At 37.9% G+C, this 18975-nt stretch overlaps 1 protein-coding gene across 5 annotated transcripts in view; it reads right to left on the reverse strand.

Annotated features, from left to right (window-relative positions):
- Positions 1-18975, reverse strand: part of FBXL13 (F-box and leucine-rich repeat protein 13) — a 255993-nt gene that overhangs the window by 32495 nt on the left and 204523 nt on the right. For 4 of the 5 annotated variants that reach the window (XR_001006628.1, XM_011985472.1, XM_011985468.1 and 1 more), the window contains one exon: positions 5879-5962. The exons of the other annotated variant lie outside the window; for it this stretch is intronic. Coding sequence is in view for 3 of the 4 variants with exons in the window: in XM_011985472.1 (XP_011840862.1) it covers positions 5879-5962 (84 nt within the window). In the remaining variant the exon portion in view is untranslated. The remainder of the gene's footprint in view (positions 1-5878; positions 5963-18975) is intronic. 5 annotated transcript variants of the gene reach the window in all.

Below are 18975 nucleotides of genomic sequence, written 5' to 3' on the forward strand. Positions count from 1 at the left end.
TGTCTGCTTCATAACTGTAGTCACTATAGGGGAATGAATTGTTGTGGCCTAAGTGAATTGCTTAAGAAAACGTGGCCATGTAAGAGGCAGAATTGGAATAAAAATTAGGACTCTTGACAGCTAGTCCCACATTCCCTAAATTATATTATTACTTTTGCTATCAGAGAACTAATCCACACACTTCCCCAAGAAAAAGAGCTTTGTCATTTAAATGGATGATTAATTTTTTAAATAAAATATAGATAAAAAGGTAATTCTTTAACACCCATTTTTTTTTCTTTTTTTTCTTTTTTTGAGATGCAGTTTCTCTCTGTCACCCAGCTGGAGTGCAGTGGTGCAATCTCGGCTCACTGCAACCTCCGCCTCCCGGGTTCAAGCGATTCTCCTGTCTCAGCCTCCGGAGTAGCTGGGACTAGAGGTGTGCGCCACTATGCCTGGCTAATTTTTTTGTATTTTTAGTAGAGATGGGGTTTCACCATGTTGGGCAGGCTAGTCTTGAACTCCTGTCCTCAGGTAATCCACCTGCCTTGGCCTCCCAAAGTGCTGCAATTACAGGTGTGAGCCACTGCACCTGACCAATAAACCAATTTTTATTACTTGCTTTGAATACTGACCATCATCTATTGGTTTTAGCCTAGAAATGTATAATCATATAGCATGTCTCTATACACAATTTGGGTGTAATACATATACACATTGACATATATATGATGTAATATATACCAAGGTGTATACATATATTTAATTTACCTACATATACTAGACATAGATGTACATTTACATATATTTGCATGTAAACACACATATATGCACACTTTCACTGTATACACACCTGCCAGTCCTTTTGGTGCATCCTAATGAAACCTGATTTTCTCCCACTAATGACATTTCTTAATCAACTACCTCAACCTACTAACACTGAAATAATTAGAAATTTTTGTCTAGCTGCAAGATTTTCATTCAAAGATAATCTGCATAAAAAATACACATTTATGTGTATGGATATTATATAAACGTGTTTATATTATGCTTCATTCTAGGAAAGGGGAATGAGAAATGCAAACTAGATTAAGAGTATAAAAAGCAACCAGAGGCCAGGCACAGTGCCTCACCCCTGTAATTCCAGCAGTTTGGGAGGCTGAGGCAGGTGGATCACCTGAGGTCAGGAGTTCGAGATCAGCCTGGCCAACATGATGAAACCCATTTCTATTAAAAATACAAAAAATTAGCCAGGCGTGGTGGTGCGCGCCTGTAATCCCAGCTACTCAGGAGGCTGAAGCAGGAGAATCACTTGAACCCAGGAGGCGGAGGTTGCAGTGAATTGAGATCGTGTCATTGCACTCCAGCTTGGGCAACAAAAGCGAAACTCCGTCTCAGAAAAAAAGTAACCAGAGTAAATAATTGGATTTATTCCATTGGTTCTATCAAAACAACTTAGTAAGATGGAACTTCTAATATTTCTGTACTGTAACACTGCATTTAAGCCAATTCCTTTGCCATACTTGGCCATCTGTTATTTAACTGACCTCATAAAATCCTCAAGAAAACGATTTCTTAAGAAATGCTCAGTTACAGCTGCATCAAACATCTTCTCCAAAATGCCTTTCAAGAGCACCAAATAATTTTAGTGTAACATAATCATTGAATGTCTGTTGTTCTCAGAAAAGAACTAAAGTTGGAGAAAGTAATTAAAGCCAGATCCTAAAAGTCAATACATCTGAGGCTCCAGACAATGACTCTGTATGTGCTGTGGTTTCCACTAAACACTAAAATGAGGTAATTTTTTATTCTTATTATGTTCACAACTCTTGCAAAACCTAACCAGGGTAAAAGATTTATTCATTTTTCTCATTAAGTGAATTATGTAGTGTGTAAGTTTTCAACGTCTTCTGCTAAAAACAGAATCTCTCCTATAGTTACCTTTTCTAAGTGTGGATAATCTGAACATCTCAATTTACTCACCTTATTTTATTCTCTTTCCCTCTCTTTCTAAATCCAGGTAAGGAATTGTGAAATTCGTTTGTATGTCACTTTCTCCTCCCCCTGCTTTGTCTGTTCCCTTTTGGGACTTAATAATTGGGCTGGAGGAGGCAAGGGGAAAGATTACCACAGGCCAGAAGTATGAACCTTGGAAGAGGTAAAACTGGTTAAAAGCCACAACACAGACACACAGACACACACATACCAAAAGCAAGGAGGGGAAAAAGAGGGATGAGAAATGATGAAAAAGAAAAATTTCAGGGTTGAGGGTGAGGGGAGGGAACTCAGAGGACAGGTCAACAGGTGCAGCAAACCACCATGGCACATGCATACCTATGGAACAAACCTGCATGTTCTGCACATGTATCTTGTTTTGTTTTGTTTAGAAAAAAATTAAGGAAAATAAAAGAAAAATTTCTTGTTCATGAACTCAAGAGTAGAACCACTAATCTTTTAGATTACTGAAAATAAATACATGTCAGTTTGTAAAAGATTAAATTGTTTTAAAGATATGCCAGAAGTCAGCTGTATGGTCATATAGTTAGCAAATGGGTAAATGCTTTCGTCTACAATCTCAGAGCACCTAAACATAGTACAATTTTTAGGCTCCAAAGAGTGAAAAGAAAAATGTCTGGACCCCACAGAATCAAAAAGAAATGACAGAAAACACTGGTCTCCTGATACTTAACATCAAACTTTGGTCAATACTCCTTCATCCCAAGGATGAGAGGAGCATCTAAAAATTAATCAATGATGCATATTAAGAGACTATGTCATCACCATGGTAGGTTTCAATACTCCTAAATGATTTCTAGTTATTGGTCAAATATAATTGATATGAGAAATATAACCCAGTATTAAAAATATTAATATTTTAAACGGTTTTTTCTAGTCTATCACCTTGTCAAAGATCTTTTGAAAGCCTGACTATATCATATTCATAGATAAAGCTTTGTATAAATGTATGTTTAACCCTTAAATTAATTGCAGCAGGTAAATCATGGCTTAACTTTAGAGGAATCTTTCAGCTTTTTCTCTTAGTAGGTTACATACATCTAAATGATTTGTAATCCTTTTTGTTATGAAAGAGTTACAATCTTTCCAATACGGAATTTTCTAGTCCTCTCTGGGATATGTGTTTTGTGTTCGTTTATTTAACTCTACAGTACTGAATATACTACCAGGCAGATTTCTTAGGGACTTCTTAGAACATCAGTACCCTTGGTCTAAAATTGGGAGAAATTGACATTATGTGACACTAATACTCCTTAAAGTAGATTCCCTCAAGTATGATTACATTGTTCAGACCCAGTGAGAAACAGCAAAAATAATTTGAAAACATTTTTTCTCACTAAACTGTCAATCAACCATTCAGAACAGCAGTTCTCCATTTCCACCTTTCATTTCCGTAAAACTGTTACTGAATTAGTTTGCTAAGAAGGTATAAGACTTTGAGCCAGTCATTTAAGCCCTCTTGGCCTTTGATGTAATTTTTTATTCCTACTGCCTTAACATTAGGGAGTTGCTTTAGATGTTTCTAAGATTCTTTCAGCTCCAGAAGTTTAGAATTCAATGCTAGAGGTCTAGAGCATCTTTTGAGCTGGAATCCTCTACAGCCCACCAGTTGAGATGGTATTGTAACACTCCTATTAGTCATGTTAAAACTTCTTGGAAAGTCTACTTCAAATTGACAGAGATAACTTCAGGTTTGCCATGCTCTGGGGACTTCTCAGCTTTTATTGCATTATCTTCCTACTTGTGGGATAAACCATTTTATAGGTTTTTCTTGCTCTCTTTCTTCCCTCCCTCCCTCCCTCCTTCCCTCCTTCCCTTCCTTTCTTCCCTTTTCTTCCCCTCCTTCTCCTCCTCTTCTTCTTCCTCCTCCTCCCCTCCTCTTCCTTCTCCTTCTCCTCTTCCTTCTTCTTCTTTCTTTCTCTCTCTCCCTCTCTGTCTCTTTCTCTCTCTCTTTCTATTTCTACTTTAGCTTCAGGCTTTTATGAGTGGTTGGGGTTTTAAACTCTCAAGGCACATTTATCTAGAACTTCCAATGTGTTTCAGTGCTTGCATTCCTAGGTTACTGCTTCCCTTCTTGTTCAATACATGTATGACAAATAACTTTGGGTTTTTTTCTAACAGCACATTGATATGCTTAAAGTGATGGAAAAATTACACTGTGGCTTGCTCACAGTATGTACTTTATGACTTCCTGCACATCACTGAAGATTAGGTCTAGGAATTTTACTTTTCTTGCAAGCTCTTGAAGAATCAGTTGAGCATGTAATCATTTATCCTAGCCAATTACTTATCTCATGCTTCCCATTCCCATAAAGGATGCTAGCAAGTATGTTTGAGTAACTTAAGTTCCTAACTGTTGAGTGTCTGGCATAATTTTTCAAACTCCCCCAACTTTCAATGATTAGATTCTATAACATTTCTATCTACAGAATACTTTGTTTATATGAGAAGACTTTTACCACACTGCAGTTCATCACTCTCCATGTAAAACATCCCTGTTTGTTTTGAATCTGACATGAGGAAGGGAGAGAGTAGACAGGGAAAAATGGGAAAATAAATCTCAATCACTTTGGCTGTGGAGACCTAACTAAGAGCCTGGAGTTGAACTTGGTTCAACTAGGATCACATATGTGTTGTTACATTTCCAATCCATTTCTTTTTGTTCTACTATGACCCACAAAATTTATTCAATTTGTACTTAATTAAACTAAAAAGTTTCTGCACAGCAAAAGAAACAGCAGAGTAAATAGACAATGAACAGAGTGTGAGAAAATCTTCACAATCTATACATCTGACAAAGGACTGAGATCCAAAATCTACAATGAACTCAAACAAATTAGCAAGAGAAAACCAAACAATCCCATCAAAAAGTGAGCTAAGGACATGAACAGATAATTCTCAAAAGAAGATGTACAAATGTCTAATAAACATGAAAAAAAATGCTCAACATCACAAATGATCAGGGAAATGCAAATCAAAACCACAATGTGAAACCATCTTACTCCTGCAAGACTGGTCATAATCAAAAAATCAAAAAATAATAAAAGTTGGCAGGGATGCAGTGAAAAGGGAACACTTCTGCACTGCTCGTAGGAATGTAAACTAGTACAGCCACTATAAAAAACAGTCTGGAGACTCCTTAAAGAGCTAAAAGTAGAACTACCATTTGATCCAGCAATACCACTACTGGGTATCTACCCAGAAGAAAAAAAATCATTGTATGAAAAAGATACTTGCACAAGCATGCTTATAGCAGGACAATTCGCAATTGCAAAATTGGGGAACCAACCCAAATGTCCATCAATCAATGAGTGGATAAAGAATTGTGATTATATATATATATACACACACACACATATACACATATATATACACACACACATATATATTCCATGTACACATTCCATACACACACACACACATACATATATATATATGTGTGTGTATGGAATGTGTACATGGAATACTCTTCAGCCATAAAAATGAAATAATGGCATTTGCAGTAACCTGGATGGAATTGGAGACCGTTATTCTAAGTGAAGTAACTCAGGAATGGAAAACCAAACACTGTATATTCTCACTCATAATTGGGAGCTAAGCTATCAGAATGCAAAGGTATATGAACGATGCAATGGATTTTGGGGACTTGGGGGAAAGGGTGGGAAATGAGTGAGGAATAAAAGACTACAAATTGGGTACAGTGTATACTGCTTAGGTGATGGGTGCACCAAAATCTCACAAATTACCACTAAAAAAATGTACTCATGTAACCAAACACCACCCATTCCCCAAAAACCTATGGAAATAAGAAATAAAGTGAATTAATCAATTTTTTGAAAAATTTCAATCTTAATTCTTTAACAGATGATCTTAATGATCTTACCTGAATTCCAACATCAGTGATTCTATAACACTCGGATACAGAAAGTTCCTTCAATTTTTTATGTTTGGAAAGTACATTCAAACCCTAAAAATATTTAATATAAAGATCATTTGTGATTATCATTTAGTATGGAATATATAGTTCCAATAACCATTTATACAAACTGACAATATAAAAAATCATTTATGAAAACTAAAAAATTTTAGCTGCTGTCATATTTCTTTACACTTAACAAATGATAAGACCACTTAGGTTAGGCAATGCCATTAAGTAAAATTTTCAGGTTGTCTCTAATGTTTTACAAAAGCTTTTATGGAATCCCAGAGTCAGAAAACTCCCTTAGGAGGTTATTATCTTGCCACTTGTTTCCAGATACATGTTATCTGAATCAATATAAACAAATCCAACTTACTAATTTATTTTGAAGACACTTCATGTGGATAAAGAACCTATTTGTTAATATATTTTTATTTATGCCTAACCAAAACATCTTAAAATCTTTAGCTCATTTTATAATGATTAATCCCTTGAAGAGGAAGAGAATAGATCTTTATATAAAGGCCTAGAGACAGATAATCATTCAGTAATAGACCACTTCTTTTTCAGATTAAAAGCCTTGGATTTTTTTAATTTAAAAAAAGAGATTGCACTTCCAGCCTTAATTTTTTTATGTGTGATTGTGTTGTCCCATTTCTCAGTATTTTTTCCCCAAATTTACTGGCACAACACTCAGATAAGGAACTGACGAATGTGGCTTATTAATGCCATCGTTCTGTTTTTTAATCAGGATCACATTACTTTTATGTAATCCCATACAATGTGCTTCCTAAACTACATGGACAAGAGAAGGGTTGTTCCCACCCCCGCCATTCTATGATTCCAGGGCTGGCTGGCAGGGAAAATACCAGAAATGACACATAGATTTGTCCTTTTTATATTTTATTTGCAGGATTGGTTTATATTTTATTGATCTTAAATACAACATTTGGACCACAGTTGAAAATGGGCTATGCAAATATTATATCTTGGTTTTTTTCTGTTTTTTTTGTTTTTGTTTTTGTTTTTGTTTTTGTTTTTTATGTTTTGTTTTTTTAAATTCCCAATGCACAGATTGGGCCTTCTCATAAAAAAAAAAAAAAAAAAAAAAAAAAGTCTGGATTAAGAAAAATGTGTTTTATTTAAGCCTCTGCTTAAACTATGATTTCTAATTTCTTTTAATGGTATTGCATACCACTCCAAAATAAAATCTGTGAATTCGTTTAACTTTTTAAAAACTTTTATTTGCATTTATTTTATGCTGAATTTATTCCTGTGCCATAAGTTTTCATTTGTTTGTTCAGTTTCTTCAGGAATACATTTTTCTTCTATGCAACCTCATCCTTTCAATTTTATTGTTGACTGTGGATCTTTTGCTAGGAACCCATTATGTTTTCTGCCTCCCTGTTTCAAAACAAAGTCTGACCAAACCCTGCAGAGCCATCACATGTAGTCTGGGTTCCAGATGTGGATGCTACTTTATTCATGTTAAAAGAATTGGAAGAGTTTAGACATTCCCCAATAGAATCCAAATTGTTTGAACACAAATATCAAGTAAAAGATGCAAAGTTTGTCTCTTTACCCTATACTTGATAATAGCTAAGTATGTTTTAGTATCCTATAGAAAATTTGTCCTATGAAACTATCTCTGAAGTTTTCACTTAGATTTCACTTTTATGTAGTCAAGTTAGAATTTTTTAAGATGAGCCATAAATGAAGTGCATTTGCTAAATATGACATATAACAGCATATATGCTCCTTATTACTTTATTCAAAATCATTAAAAATTAAAATATTAAGATGGAATGCCTTGTCTCATCACTGTAATTGTTCATTAAGACATATGGCCTAAAAATTGAACGGATCAACATTATTAGCCATTAGATAAATGCATAATGACATACCACAACATACTTACTAGGATGGCTATAATTTAAAATACAGATAATAAAATGCGTTGATGAGGATGTGGACAAATTGGATATACTGCTAGTGGAAATGTAAAATGAGCCAGCCACTTTGGAAAACAGTCTGGCATTTCCTCAAAAATTAAACATAGAGTTATAATATGACCCAGCAATTCTACTCCTAGGTTTATACCCAAAAGCAGTGAAAACATATGTTTACAAAGACTTGTACATGAATGTTTATAGCAGCACTATTTATAATAAAATCCATGCATTCTTCAATAAATGGTGCTGGGAGAACCTGATATCTGTATATAGAAGAATGAAACTAGACTCCTGTATCTCCATATACAAAAATAAACTCAAAATAGATTAAAGACTTAAACATAAGACCTGAAACTATAAAGCTATTAGAAGAAAACATAGGGGGAATGCTTCAGGGCATTGATCTTGGCAAAGATTTTATATAGCTAAAACTTCAAAACCACAGGTAACAAAAACAAAAATAGACAAATGGGATGATATCAAACTAAAAAGATTATACACAACACAGGAAACGATCAACAAAGTAAAGAGACAACCTACAGAATGGGAGAAGACATATGTGAACTAGTCATACAACAAAGGACTAATATCCAGAATATACAAGGAACTCAAACAACTCAACAGCAAATAAACAAATGATCTGATTAAAAAGTGGACAAAGGAACCACGCAGACATTTCTCAAAAGAAGACATATGTGAGGGCGATGTGGCTGTGATATCTGTCACCCCATTGATCGCCAGGGTTGATTCGGCTGATCTGGCTGGCTAGGCAGGTGTCCCCCTCTTCCCTCACTCTTCCATGTGTGTCCCTCCCCAAAGCTGCATGCTCAGTCAAAGAGGATAGCCAACCCTGATGGAGGAGGATATGGGTTATTGGTCTAGGGTATACAAGTAGCTGCACTTCCCTGCTTGAACCTCCAAACAACCTCTTAAGAAGACATACAAATAGTCAACAAATATATGAAAAATCATCATCAGGGAAACATACATCAAAACCACAATGAGATGTCATCTCACCCCAGTTAGAATGGCTATTTTCAAAAAGACAACAAATAACAGTGCTGGTGAGGATGCAGAGAAAAGAAAACTCCTATATAGTGTTGGTGAGAATATAAATTAATACAGCGATTATGGAAAACAGCATAGAGATTTCTCTAAAAACAGAACTATCATATGATCCGGCAATCTCACTACTGGGTGTTTACCCAAAGGAAAGGAATTCAGTGTATCAAAGGGATATCTGCACTCCCATGTTTGCTGCAGCACTACTCACAATAGGTAAGATATAGAATCAACCCAAATGTTAATCAACAGACAACTGGATAAAGAAAATGTAGTATATATACACAATGGAATACTATTCAGCCACAAAAAAAGAATGAAATCCTGTCATTTGCAGCAACATGGATAAGCCTGGAGGACATGATGTTAAGCAAAATAAAGTAAGCACAGAAAGATAAATACCACATGTCCTCACTTGTGGGAGCTAAGAAAAAGTAGAGTACAATTGTGGGAATTAGAGGATGGGAAGAGTGGCAGGGAGGGAGGATGGAGATTGGTTGGTTAACAATTTCAAAATTATAGTTTAATAGGAGGAATGAGTTCAGGTATTCTGCAGCACTGTGGGGTGAATATAGTTAACCATAATTTATTGTATATTTTCAAAAAACTAGAAGAGAGGATCTTTAATGCTCACAACACAAAGAAATGATAAATATTTGAGGTGATGGATGCTAATTACCATGATTAGATCATTACATAAGGAAATAACACTCTGCATTCCACAAATTGTACAATTATTATGTGTCAACTAAAAAGAAAAGAAAAAAGTGGAAACAACCCAAACATCAATCTATCAGTTGATGAAAGAATAAATATAATATGTTATGTCCATACAACAGAATATTACTTGGTAATAAAAGTAGTACTGATGCATGCTACTATATGAATGAAACCTGAAAACGTCATCCTAAGTAAAAGAAGACAGACCCAAAAGGCCACCTATTGTTTGATTCCATCTGTATGAAGAAGAGTCCAGAACAGGCAAATATGTAGAAACAGAAAGTAGATTAGCAGTTGCCTAGAGCGGGCTCAGGGGTGGGACAGGCATAAGGAGTGACTGCTAATGGGAAGGGCTTTTCTTTTGGGGAGTGAAGAAAACGTTCTGGAATTAGATTTTAGTGGTGGTTCCACCACAAACATACTAAAAACCACTGAATTGTATACTTTAAATTGGTGAGTTTTATGGTACATGAATTATGTCTCAATAAAAAGTGTTCAAAAAAAGATTGATGTAATAATTGTATAAGTAAATAAAACTCAGAAAATATTCCTACAGCATCCTTCAGTCCAAGATGAATATAGATATTACCCACTTTTAATATATTTTTGTTAGCAACTTCAGACTCTGATGACCAAAATATTAGCCAAACAGGGAGCAAGAGATGTCACCATGCTCATGTGTTAGACAAGTAACTTGAAGCCCTTTCTCCTGGAAGTAAACACATCTTTGTAACTGAGCAGCAACAAATTGAGCTGGCAGAGATGAGGTCTCCACTAAAAATTGCCTCATGCTGGTTACAGGAGACCAGTGAATTTCACTGCTGAATAAGTGAAATACACTATTTCAGGCAACAGGATTCACTTTTAATGTTTTTTTCTTTTTTACTCAGAAGCTTTTTAGTTTAGTGACCTAAAGAATGTCAGAGCCAGAAAGGTAAATATTCTATTTGGCACTGTGAGGTTCACAAATGCTCCAAATTAGGAGGTGTTCTCTGAAACAAGTGACATTTACATTTTACAGATTTCTGCTGCCAAGGTTTTAGCCCTGGGAGGGACAGGAAGAGTGGAGTGGGAAGAGTACAGTGGGAAGACAAGCCAAAAATGAGGAGGCAAGAGGTAACAGCAAGATAGACTGACTCGGCCTCAGTGGGGCAAAAGGCAGATTGATGCTTACCTTTCAGGAAAACCGTGGCATCATTGCAATGGAAATTGTCCTTGGTCTCCCTCATAAGTCAGCCAAACTCATGAATGCTTTTACTGGAGAGAGGTTTTGCTCTTATTTTCCCAAAGCATAAAAAGGGACTACATTTCATGGTCAGGTGAAGTGCAGAGGAAAGCAGCTGGAGTGGTGGCCTGGAGAAGTCACCAGCATTACAGGTTGCATGAGAATGCGAGGCACCAGAAATTCACAGGAATCCTGGGGAATACTTTGCTCCTCCATCGCTAATGGAATTAAGGTGCCTGAATCTTAGGGGCCCAGGAATTCCGAGTGGAAAATTGGCTTCATTATATCTCCAGTATCAGGTTCATTGAGGGGCATATCAAGACATAAGGCTCAAAAGGAAGCAGGCACCAAGTCACAAGAACCTTGTACATTATTCTAAGGAATCTGGACTTCATCCTATGCAACAGAGTTAAACAGAACTTTCTTTCTCTGGGGTATATGAGCTGGTACATAAGTCACCATAATGAGGTTCCTTATGTACCAACTCATTCTCTACAGAAGGAATAAAGTATGTGTTTCAAGAGAGCTATAGGGACCACACAGCAGGGAATGAATGCTTCCAGTTGGAAGAAACAGGTGGCAGTCTAGAAAAGAGTTTCACAGAGGAAGGAGATTTTGAATCAGGCCTTAAAGATTAAGTATCATTTTGACGAGTGAAACAATGAGAACAGTGTTTCAGGCTGAGGAAACAGCCTGAACAGAGACTTCATGTGGAAAGTGTGAGTTGTTGGGAAGTAGTTCAGTTTGGGGTCACTGGGAGTAGTGGGAGGGAAGATGGAACACTGCCAGGAACAGACACATGCACACAGACATTTGAAAGCAGACAAATCCTTGAACACTACACTTTCCCCACACTTTTTCATCTGGAATTGTTTAGCTGATGTACATAGACAACAGCAATGAACTAGTTACCAAATATTGGAATGCTCTGTGTGTGTGTGTCTGTGTGTGTGTATGTGTGCGCATGTGTGGGGGTGTTATGTACTTACTATACGGCTGAGTCATACTACATCTGGCTTAGACTATCACCAACATAAACAGAAAACATGCTTCCCCAACTCTCTATTTTGAAAACATTCAAATGTACAGAAATGTTTAAAGAATAGCTACAAAGAATACCGACATACCCTTTACATAAATTCACCAATTATTAACATTTTGCCGCATTTATTTAGTTAAGTGTATATATGAACATACATATTTTATTTATATATGTATGAACAAAGTTTTTATACATATGCAGTTTATATATATAGTTATATATAGACACACACATGTATATACACACAAATATACATAAATTTCTCTGAACTACTTGAAAATAAGTTTCAGATATCATGATGCCTTATCCCTGAATATTTCATGTGCATCTCCTTAGGAATAAGGACATTTTCCTATGTAACTATATAGTATTATTATGTATATATAGTATAGACATATATAGCATTATGACACCCAATAAAATTAACAGTAATACCATAGTATCTAGTACAAAGTCAACATGCAAATTTTTTTGTATCCAAGACTCAATTTGTGCATTGGATTTGGTTATCATGTCTTTTTAGTCTTTTTTTATTTTTATTTTTTATTTTTATTTTAAGACATTGACTTTTTTTAAGGATCTAGGCCAGTTATGTAGAGTGTCTCATATTCTGTATTTGTCTAATTGTTCCTTATGATTAGATTCAAGGTAAACTTTTTTTGCAAAAATACTCCTGAATTATTATAGCATCCCATTGGGAGGCACGTATGTCCAACTGTTCCACAATTGGTGATGCTGTTGGGCTACTTGGTTCAGAAGATGACTACCATAGATCTCTTCATTAGAAGAGGTACCCCTTTTTATTTAAAAAGTAATTTGTTGAGATGTCATAGTACACATAGAATATTCTGCAAACATGAGAAGTGTTTGTTATAAAGAATATATAGTAACATACTTAGGTTCAAAAAGCAGTATACAAAATTACATCTGCAGGCTGGACACGGTGGCTCACGCCTGTAATCCCAGTACTTTGGGAGGCCAAGGTAGGTGAATCACCTGAGGTCAGGAGTTCAAGAGCAGCCTGGCCAACATGGCAAAACCCCATCTCTACTAAAATACAAAAATTATCTGGGCATGGTGGCAGGTGCCTGTTATCCCAGCTACTCGGGAGGATGAGGCAGGAGAATCGCTTGAACCTGGGAGGCAGAAGTTGTAGTGAGCCAAGATCATGCCACTGCACTCCAGCCTGGATGACAGAGTGAGACTCTGTCTCCAAAAAAAAGGAAAAGATCACATCTTCATATGTGTGTGTATAGTGTATGCATATGTGTATTAAAAGAAATGGACATTCTGGGCAGGGCGCAGTGGCTTACACCTGTAATCCCAGCTCCTTGGGAGGCCAAGGCGAGTGGATCATGAGGTCAGGAGTTCGAGACCAGCCTGGCCAATATGGTGAAACTCCATCTCTACTAAGAATACAAAAATAAGCCAGGCGTGGTAGTCCGCACCTGTAGTCCCAGCTACTTGGGAGGCTGAGGCAGAAGAATCGCTTGAACCCCAGAGGCGGAGGTTGCAGTGAGCAGAGATTGCGCCACTGCACTCCAGTCTGGGCGACAGAGGGAGGTTCCATCTCAAAAAAAAAAAAAGAAAAGAAAAGAAAAAAAAAGAAATGGACGTTTTGGAGGGTGGGCAATGATACGTTTTTTCATTATCCATATTTCTTTTAGTATTATTAATGTTTATGAAAATAGCATAATTTGGAGGAGAAAAACCCAATATGTAAGTCTCTTACTGAATATTTTTGTATTTCAACAAAGAAGTATATAAAATATTAACACTAGGCTTTATTTCTTTATACAACGCCACACAGTTCTGGTTAGTTTACTTTCTATTCTAAACAAACTATCAGCACAAATGCACTAATATTCAAGCAAAGTACTCAGCTATGAATGTTAACATGTACAAGTATTATATACATAGATGAACAGTTTTACTTTACAAATGATGGATACTGCTCTATCTTCATATTACTTGACCCGGCTTTGAAGCTTGACTCTGCTGACCATCACCTGCTTTTTGAAATAGCATCTTCCTTGTTTCTCATGATATTACTCTGACCTCTTTCTCCACCTACTTCTCTGGATGTTCGTTTTCAGTTTCCTTTGTAGGTTCATCTTTCATATCTATCCAATACATACTGATGTTCCCTGGAGCTTGGAACTTGATCTTCTCTTCTCTTTCTATCTCTCAACCATGGGTTTGACCACTTCAGGCATCTCTAGATATAGCCCAGATCTCTCTCCTGAGCTACAGATCTTGTTCGCTAACTGATAACTAGACATCTGAATGTGTCATAGGCCCCTCTAACTCAACACTGTTACTTTCAGAGGACTAGAATTCAAACTGGAAGTCATGAGATTTCACTGAGCTCTTCCTATTCTTTCTGCTAGCTTCAGTCAGGAGTCTGGTGAAAGATGAATGCTTGTGATGGACTTTCCTTTGATTTAAGTACATTGCTCCTTCCTCTGCATTTTGTACCTTTATGACCCTCTTTATAGGGCTCCAATTTCTCTATATGGGAAATCTATATAACCTAGGGTATTTGATATTTGAATTCAGCATATTGGAAAATGCACTCTATGAAATAAGATGGAATGGGGCACCCAGCACTCCAGGATGTAGTTATTGGGGGTATAGATCATGGGAAATCTAAAAAGGCCCCCGACAGTCAGTAAACATAAGGAGGCTTCTTTCATGCCTTTTTTGTTTATTTTTAAGGATAAAACAGGGTATAAGTTTTTGCTGTGATAGAGGGAGGGGGATGGTATTGAAAATCCTGTGTAAGTTTTCTTTCAGAAATGCTTGAATTTGAACACACTGAATTCCTATGGTTCCAGGTATCCTGAGGAAAACAAAGTAAAACAAAACAAAAACAAAGATTCTGAAAGTCAGATGGGTGTTTGTCTTCTCTGTCACCCAGAATCAAAGGGGCCCATAGTAAAGACAGATGTGCTAGTACTAGTATTAAAATTGTCCAAAATGGAATTCAGCATCTTGTCTCCATACCCTAATTACTCTCCTAGGTTCTTTTCCTGGTTCATGGCACCACCATATTCACAACTGACCAAATAAAAACCTGAGCATTGTGTATGTCTCCTCTCTGCCTCCCTGTTCCCCATATTCAGACAATCACTAAGCCCTACCAAAGCCACCTCCTAAATATCTCTCAAATCTGCCGCCACCATCAAAACCTCACTATTTCTGGCTGTCATTGCAATTGCTCATCCCTTCTTCAATAGATCATCCACACTGCCACCAGAGTTATGTTTCTTGTGCACAAATCTGTCCTATTCTTCTACTCAGAGTTCTTCAATGGCTCCTACTACATACTGCATGTAGCCTGAATTGCTGTGCAGGGCACTCCAGGCCACCCAAATTCTGCCCTCCATCTCCTTCTCCAGCCCCATCTCCCACCACATCCCCTGTCTTCTCCGGCCATGCTCTGACAGAACTGAGTCATCTGTGGATCGCAACACATAACCCTCCTCATGCCTCCAGGCCTTCTCACCTGCTTCTTCCTCCAGCTTTCAGCTGCACCTCAAAAACTGAAAAGCTTCCCTTGACTCTTCCACAGAGACAATAGAGACAAGTGTTCTTTTTTTTTTTTTAAGATGGAGTCTTGCTCTTGTCGCCTAGGCTGGAGTGCAATGGCGTGATTTCAGCTCACTGCAACCTCTGCCTCCTGGGTTCAAGCGATTTTCCTGCCTCAGCCTCCCAAGTAGCTGCGACTACAGGTGCCCGCCACCATGCCCAGCTAATTTTTGTATTTTTAGTAGAGATGGGCTTTCACCATGTTGGCTAGGCTGGTCTCGAACTCCTGACCTCAGGTAATCCACCCGCCTTGACCTCCCAAAGTGCTGGGATTACAGGTGTGAGCCACCACGCCCAATCAAGTGTTCATTTTCTAACTTATCCATGCTGTTGTGGTGCAATGCCTCCATCTTCTTTTCAGCAAATAAATCTCATTATGTCATAATTCAAATAAATAATCACTAAGATGCATTGAGTGCTTGCCATGTGCCAGTTTACATGCACTGCCTTACTTAATCCTCATAACAACACTGTGAGGTAGGTAATATTATAATCACCATTTTAAAGAGAAGGAAATGGAGGCACAGATAAATTGAGTAACTTGCCTGCGGTCTCAAAGTGCCGTGGCACCAGCCAAGATATGAACCCATACTCTGAACTCATACTTTCAGTAACTTTTAACTATACAGTGGTGTTGCTTTTCTTGTTGTTGTTATTTTGCCATTAGACTATACCTTGAGACCAGTACTCTGTCTTTCAGTTTGGTACTCCCAGAACTTAACAATGTGTAGGATATATAGCTGACAATTAGTAAATATTTGTTGAGTGAATCAGTCTACTTATAAAATTATTTATTTATATGGACTCAATTTTCTCTTATCTTGCTGGCATATTCTCAGAATTTTTGGATGAAAAGTATTTCCATTTGGAATTGTTTGAATCAGGACTTACATTTCACATGCTTCTTTCTGAAAGATTTGCTCTGTTTGGTATTGCATACCACATTCTTTCAGAAATAAAGAACAAAAGTTATACTTGGAAATATTTATTATCTCAATTGCACATCCTCCTTCTAAATTCACTGATAATACTGTCATGTACAATGTTCTTGAAAATTTATCTTCATCTCCCAAGCAATCTTCCCTTTTCTTCTCTAGTTAGTAATTAGGATTTTATAAATATAATGTACCTTTTCTTCTCAATTATTTTATTTATTTTTGTTTGTTTTTGTTTGAGATGGAGTTTCGCTCTATAGCCAGGCTGGAGTGCAGTGGCGTGATCTTGGCTCACTGCAACCTCTGCCTCCCAGGTTCAAGCAATCCTCCTGCCTTAGCCTCCCGAGTAGCTGGGACTACAGGCACGTGCCACCACACCTGGCTAATTTTTGTGGGTTTTTTTAGTAGAGACGGGGTTTCACCATGTTGGGCAGGATGGTCTCGATCTCTTGACCTTGTGATTCGCCCGCCTTGGCTTCCCAAATACTCCCTGGGATTACAGGGTGTGCCACTGCTCCCGGCTGATTTTATTTTAATTTTTAAGAGACAGCGTCTCGCTGTATCACCCAGGCTGATCTCAAACTGCTGGGCTTAAGGGATCCTCCAGCTTCAGCTTCCTCGGTAGCTGGAACTACCAGTCTTCTCAATTATTTTTGTTTATTTCTACTTAATCAATTGTTAGTATGAATTTTGTAATCACATTTCTTTTGAAAATGTATCAACCTCTCTGACCTAATTTATTGACCTACAAGTCTAAAGGAAAGCCAGCTTTGATCACCACACAGAAATAGATTCTGTATTGTGATGCTCATAGAAGGAAGGAAAATTGGCATCTCTGTTACCTGGAAGTAGATCACCTGGCCTTGAGACTGTTGCCTCCTACCTGATGGAGGTAGAGAGGAGAGTCATGCTGCCAAAGATCCATCTTGAGGGAAGTGACAGGCTCAAGTTGGTCACTTTTGTTTGCAGTGTTTTTAGTAGGCACTTTGCTAGAAACAGGAGACAATGGACCATAACCTCTGTGAGAAGGAACCACTATCACTGCGCGATGGGACCAGCAGATTCACATAAGGCCACTGGCTGGAGAGAAGGGCCGGAGGAGGACTAGGAGAGGTACAGCTCCATACGAAAAAAACCAAAAGCCCATAATTGGGCAGACTTCTTGTTATGTACTTTTTGAAAATCCATGGCAAATCCATTTGTCTCTGAACTACCCTGCTTCCTTTCAACTCTCATTCTTCCTATTTCTTGAATCCCAAGTGATTTCATGTGTTTCCTGCTTTAGAGATTTTGCTTCCCTGGATTCAGGCTTTATTTGCGTGTGTGTTCCATGCAGATGGGTGGTCTCTTTCAAGTGTATCATCAGATTTAAGACACGCAGCTGTAAGTGCTTTCACTCTAGCTCAGACCATATCTGAGACGATGTGGAATTTAAAGAAGCCTTAAGTGTTTTGTTAAGAGGAAGGAAATCGTGCCAGATTCATTCATTCACTCACTGATCAAACATTTTGTGTGCCTCCTATGAACTAGGCATCTTGCTAGGCATCCCAAAGACGGGATGATCCAGCCTCTTCCCTTGGGAAGCTTACAGTGCTATAGGGAGACAGGCATGGAACAGATACTAGAATATAACGAGCTGATTGCTTCAGTAGAGACATATAGAAAGTGCAGTGGAAACACAAAGTAGGAGATCCTAAGCCTGCCCAGAAATTCTAGGAAAGCTTCCCCACAGCTGAAACTTAAGAGATAAGCAAGGCCAAGCATGACAGCTGACGCCTATCGTCCCAACACTTTAGAAGGCCGAGGCAAGAGGATCACTTGAGTCCAGGAGTTTCAGCCCAGTCTGGGGAACATAGCAAGACCCAATCTCTACAAAATAAAATTGGAAAAATCAGCCAGTCATGATGGTGTGTGCCTATAGTCCCAGCTACTCGGGAGGCTAAGGCAGGAGGATCGCTTGAGCCCAGGAGGTTGAGGCTGCAGTGAGCTATGATGATGCCACTGCACTCTGGACTAAGTGACACAGAAAGACTCTGTATCCAAAAAAAAACCCAAACAAACAAACAAACAAAAAGAAGAAGAATTTACTAGGCGGACAAGTAGGGGAGAGGGTGTTTCAGACAGAGGGAATAACTTGTAGAGATGAGGAAACAAGAACACAGCATGTTTGAGGAGCTGTAGGAGAGTCAGTTCTGTGTCTCTGGAGCTGAGGATGAGAGGCAGGTGTCAGCTGGAAGTAGGGCTGCAGGGGTGGGCAAGGGCCACCTCAGGAAGAGCTTGCTCTACCAGCCCATTGATACTGTAAGCAGTGTGGAGTCCCCAAGGAAATCTGAGCCAGGGAGTGATAGGCTCAGATAGATAGATAGATAGATAGATAGATAGATAGATAGATAGATAGATAGATAGATAGATAGATAGATAGGCAGCAGACAGACAGACAGATATAATTTTTTTTTTTTTTTTTTGAGACAGAGTCTCGCTGTGTCAAACAGGCTGGAGTGCAGTAGTGCGATCTCAGCTCACTGCAAGCTCCG

This window comes from Mandrillus leucophaeus, unplaced genomic scaffold, assembly GCF_000951045.1.
Source record: "Mandrillus leucophaeus isolate KB7577 unplaced genomic scaffold, Mleu.le_1.0 Scaffold284, whole genome shotgun sequence".
Taxonomy (NCBI): domain Eukaryota; kingdom Metazoa; phylum Chordata; class Mammalia; order Primates; family Cercopithecidae; genus Mandrillus; species Mandrillus leucophaeus.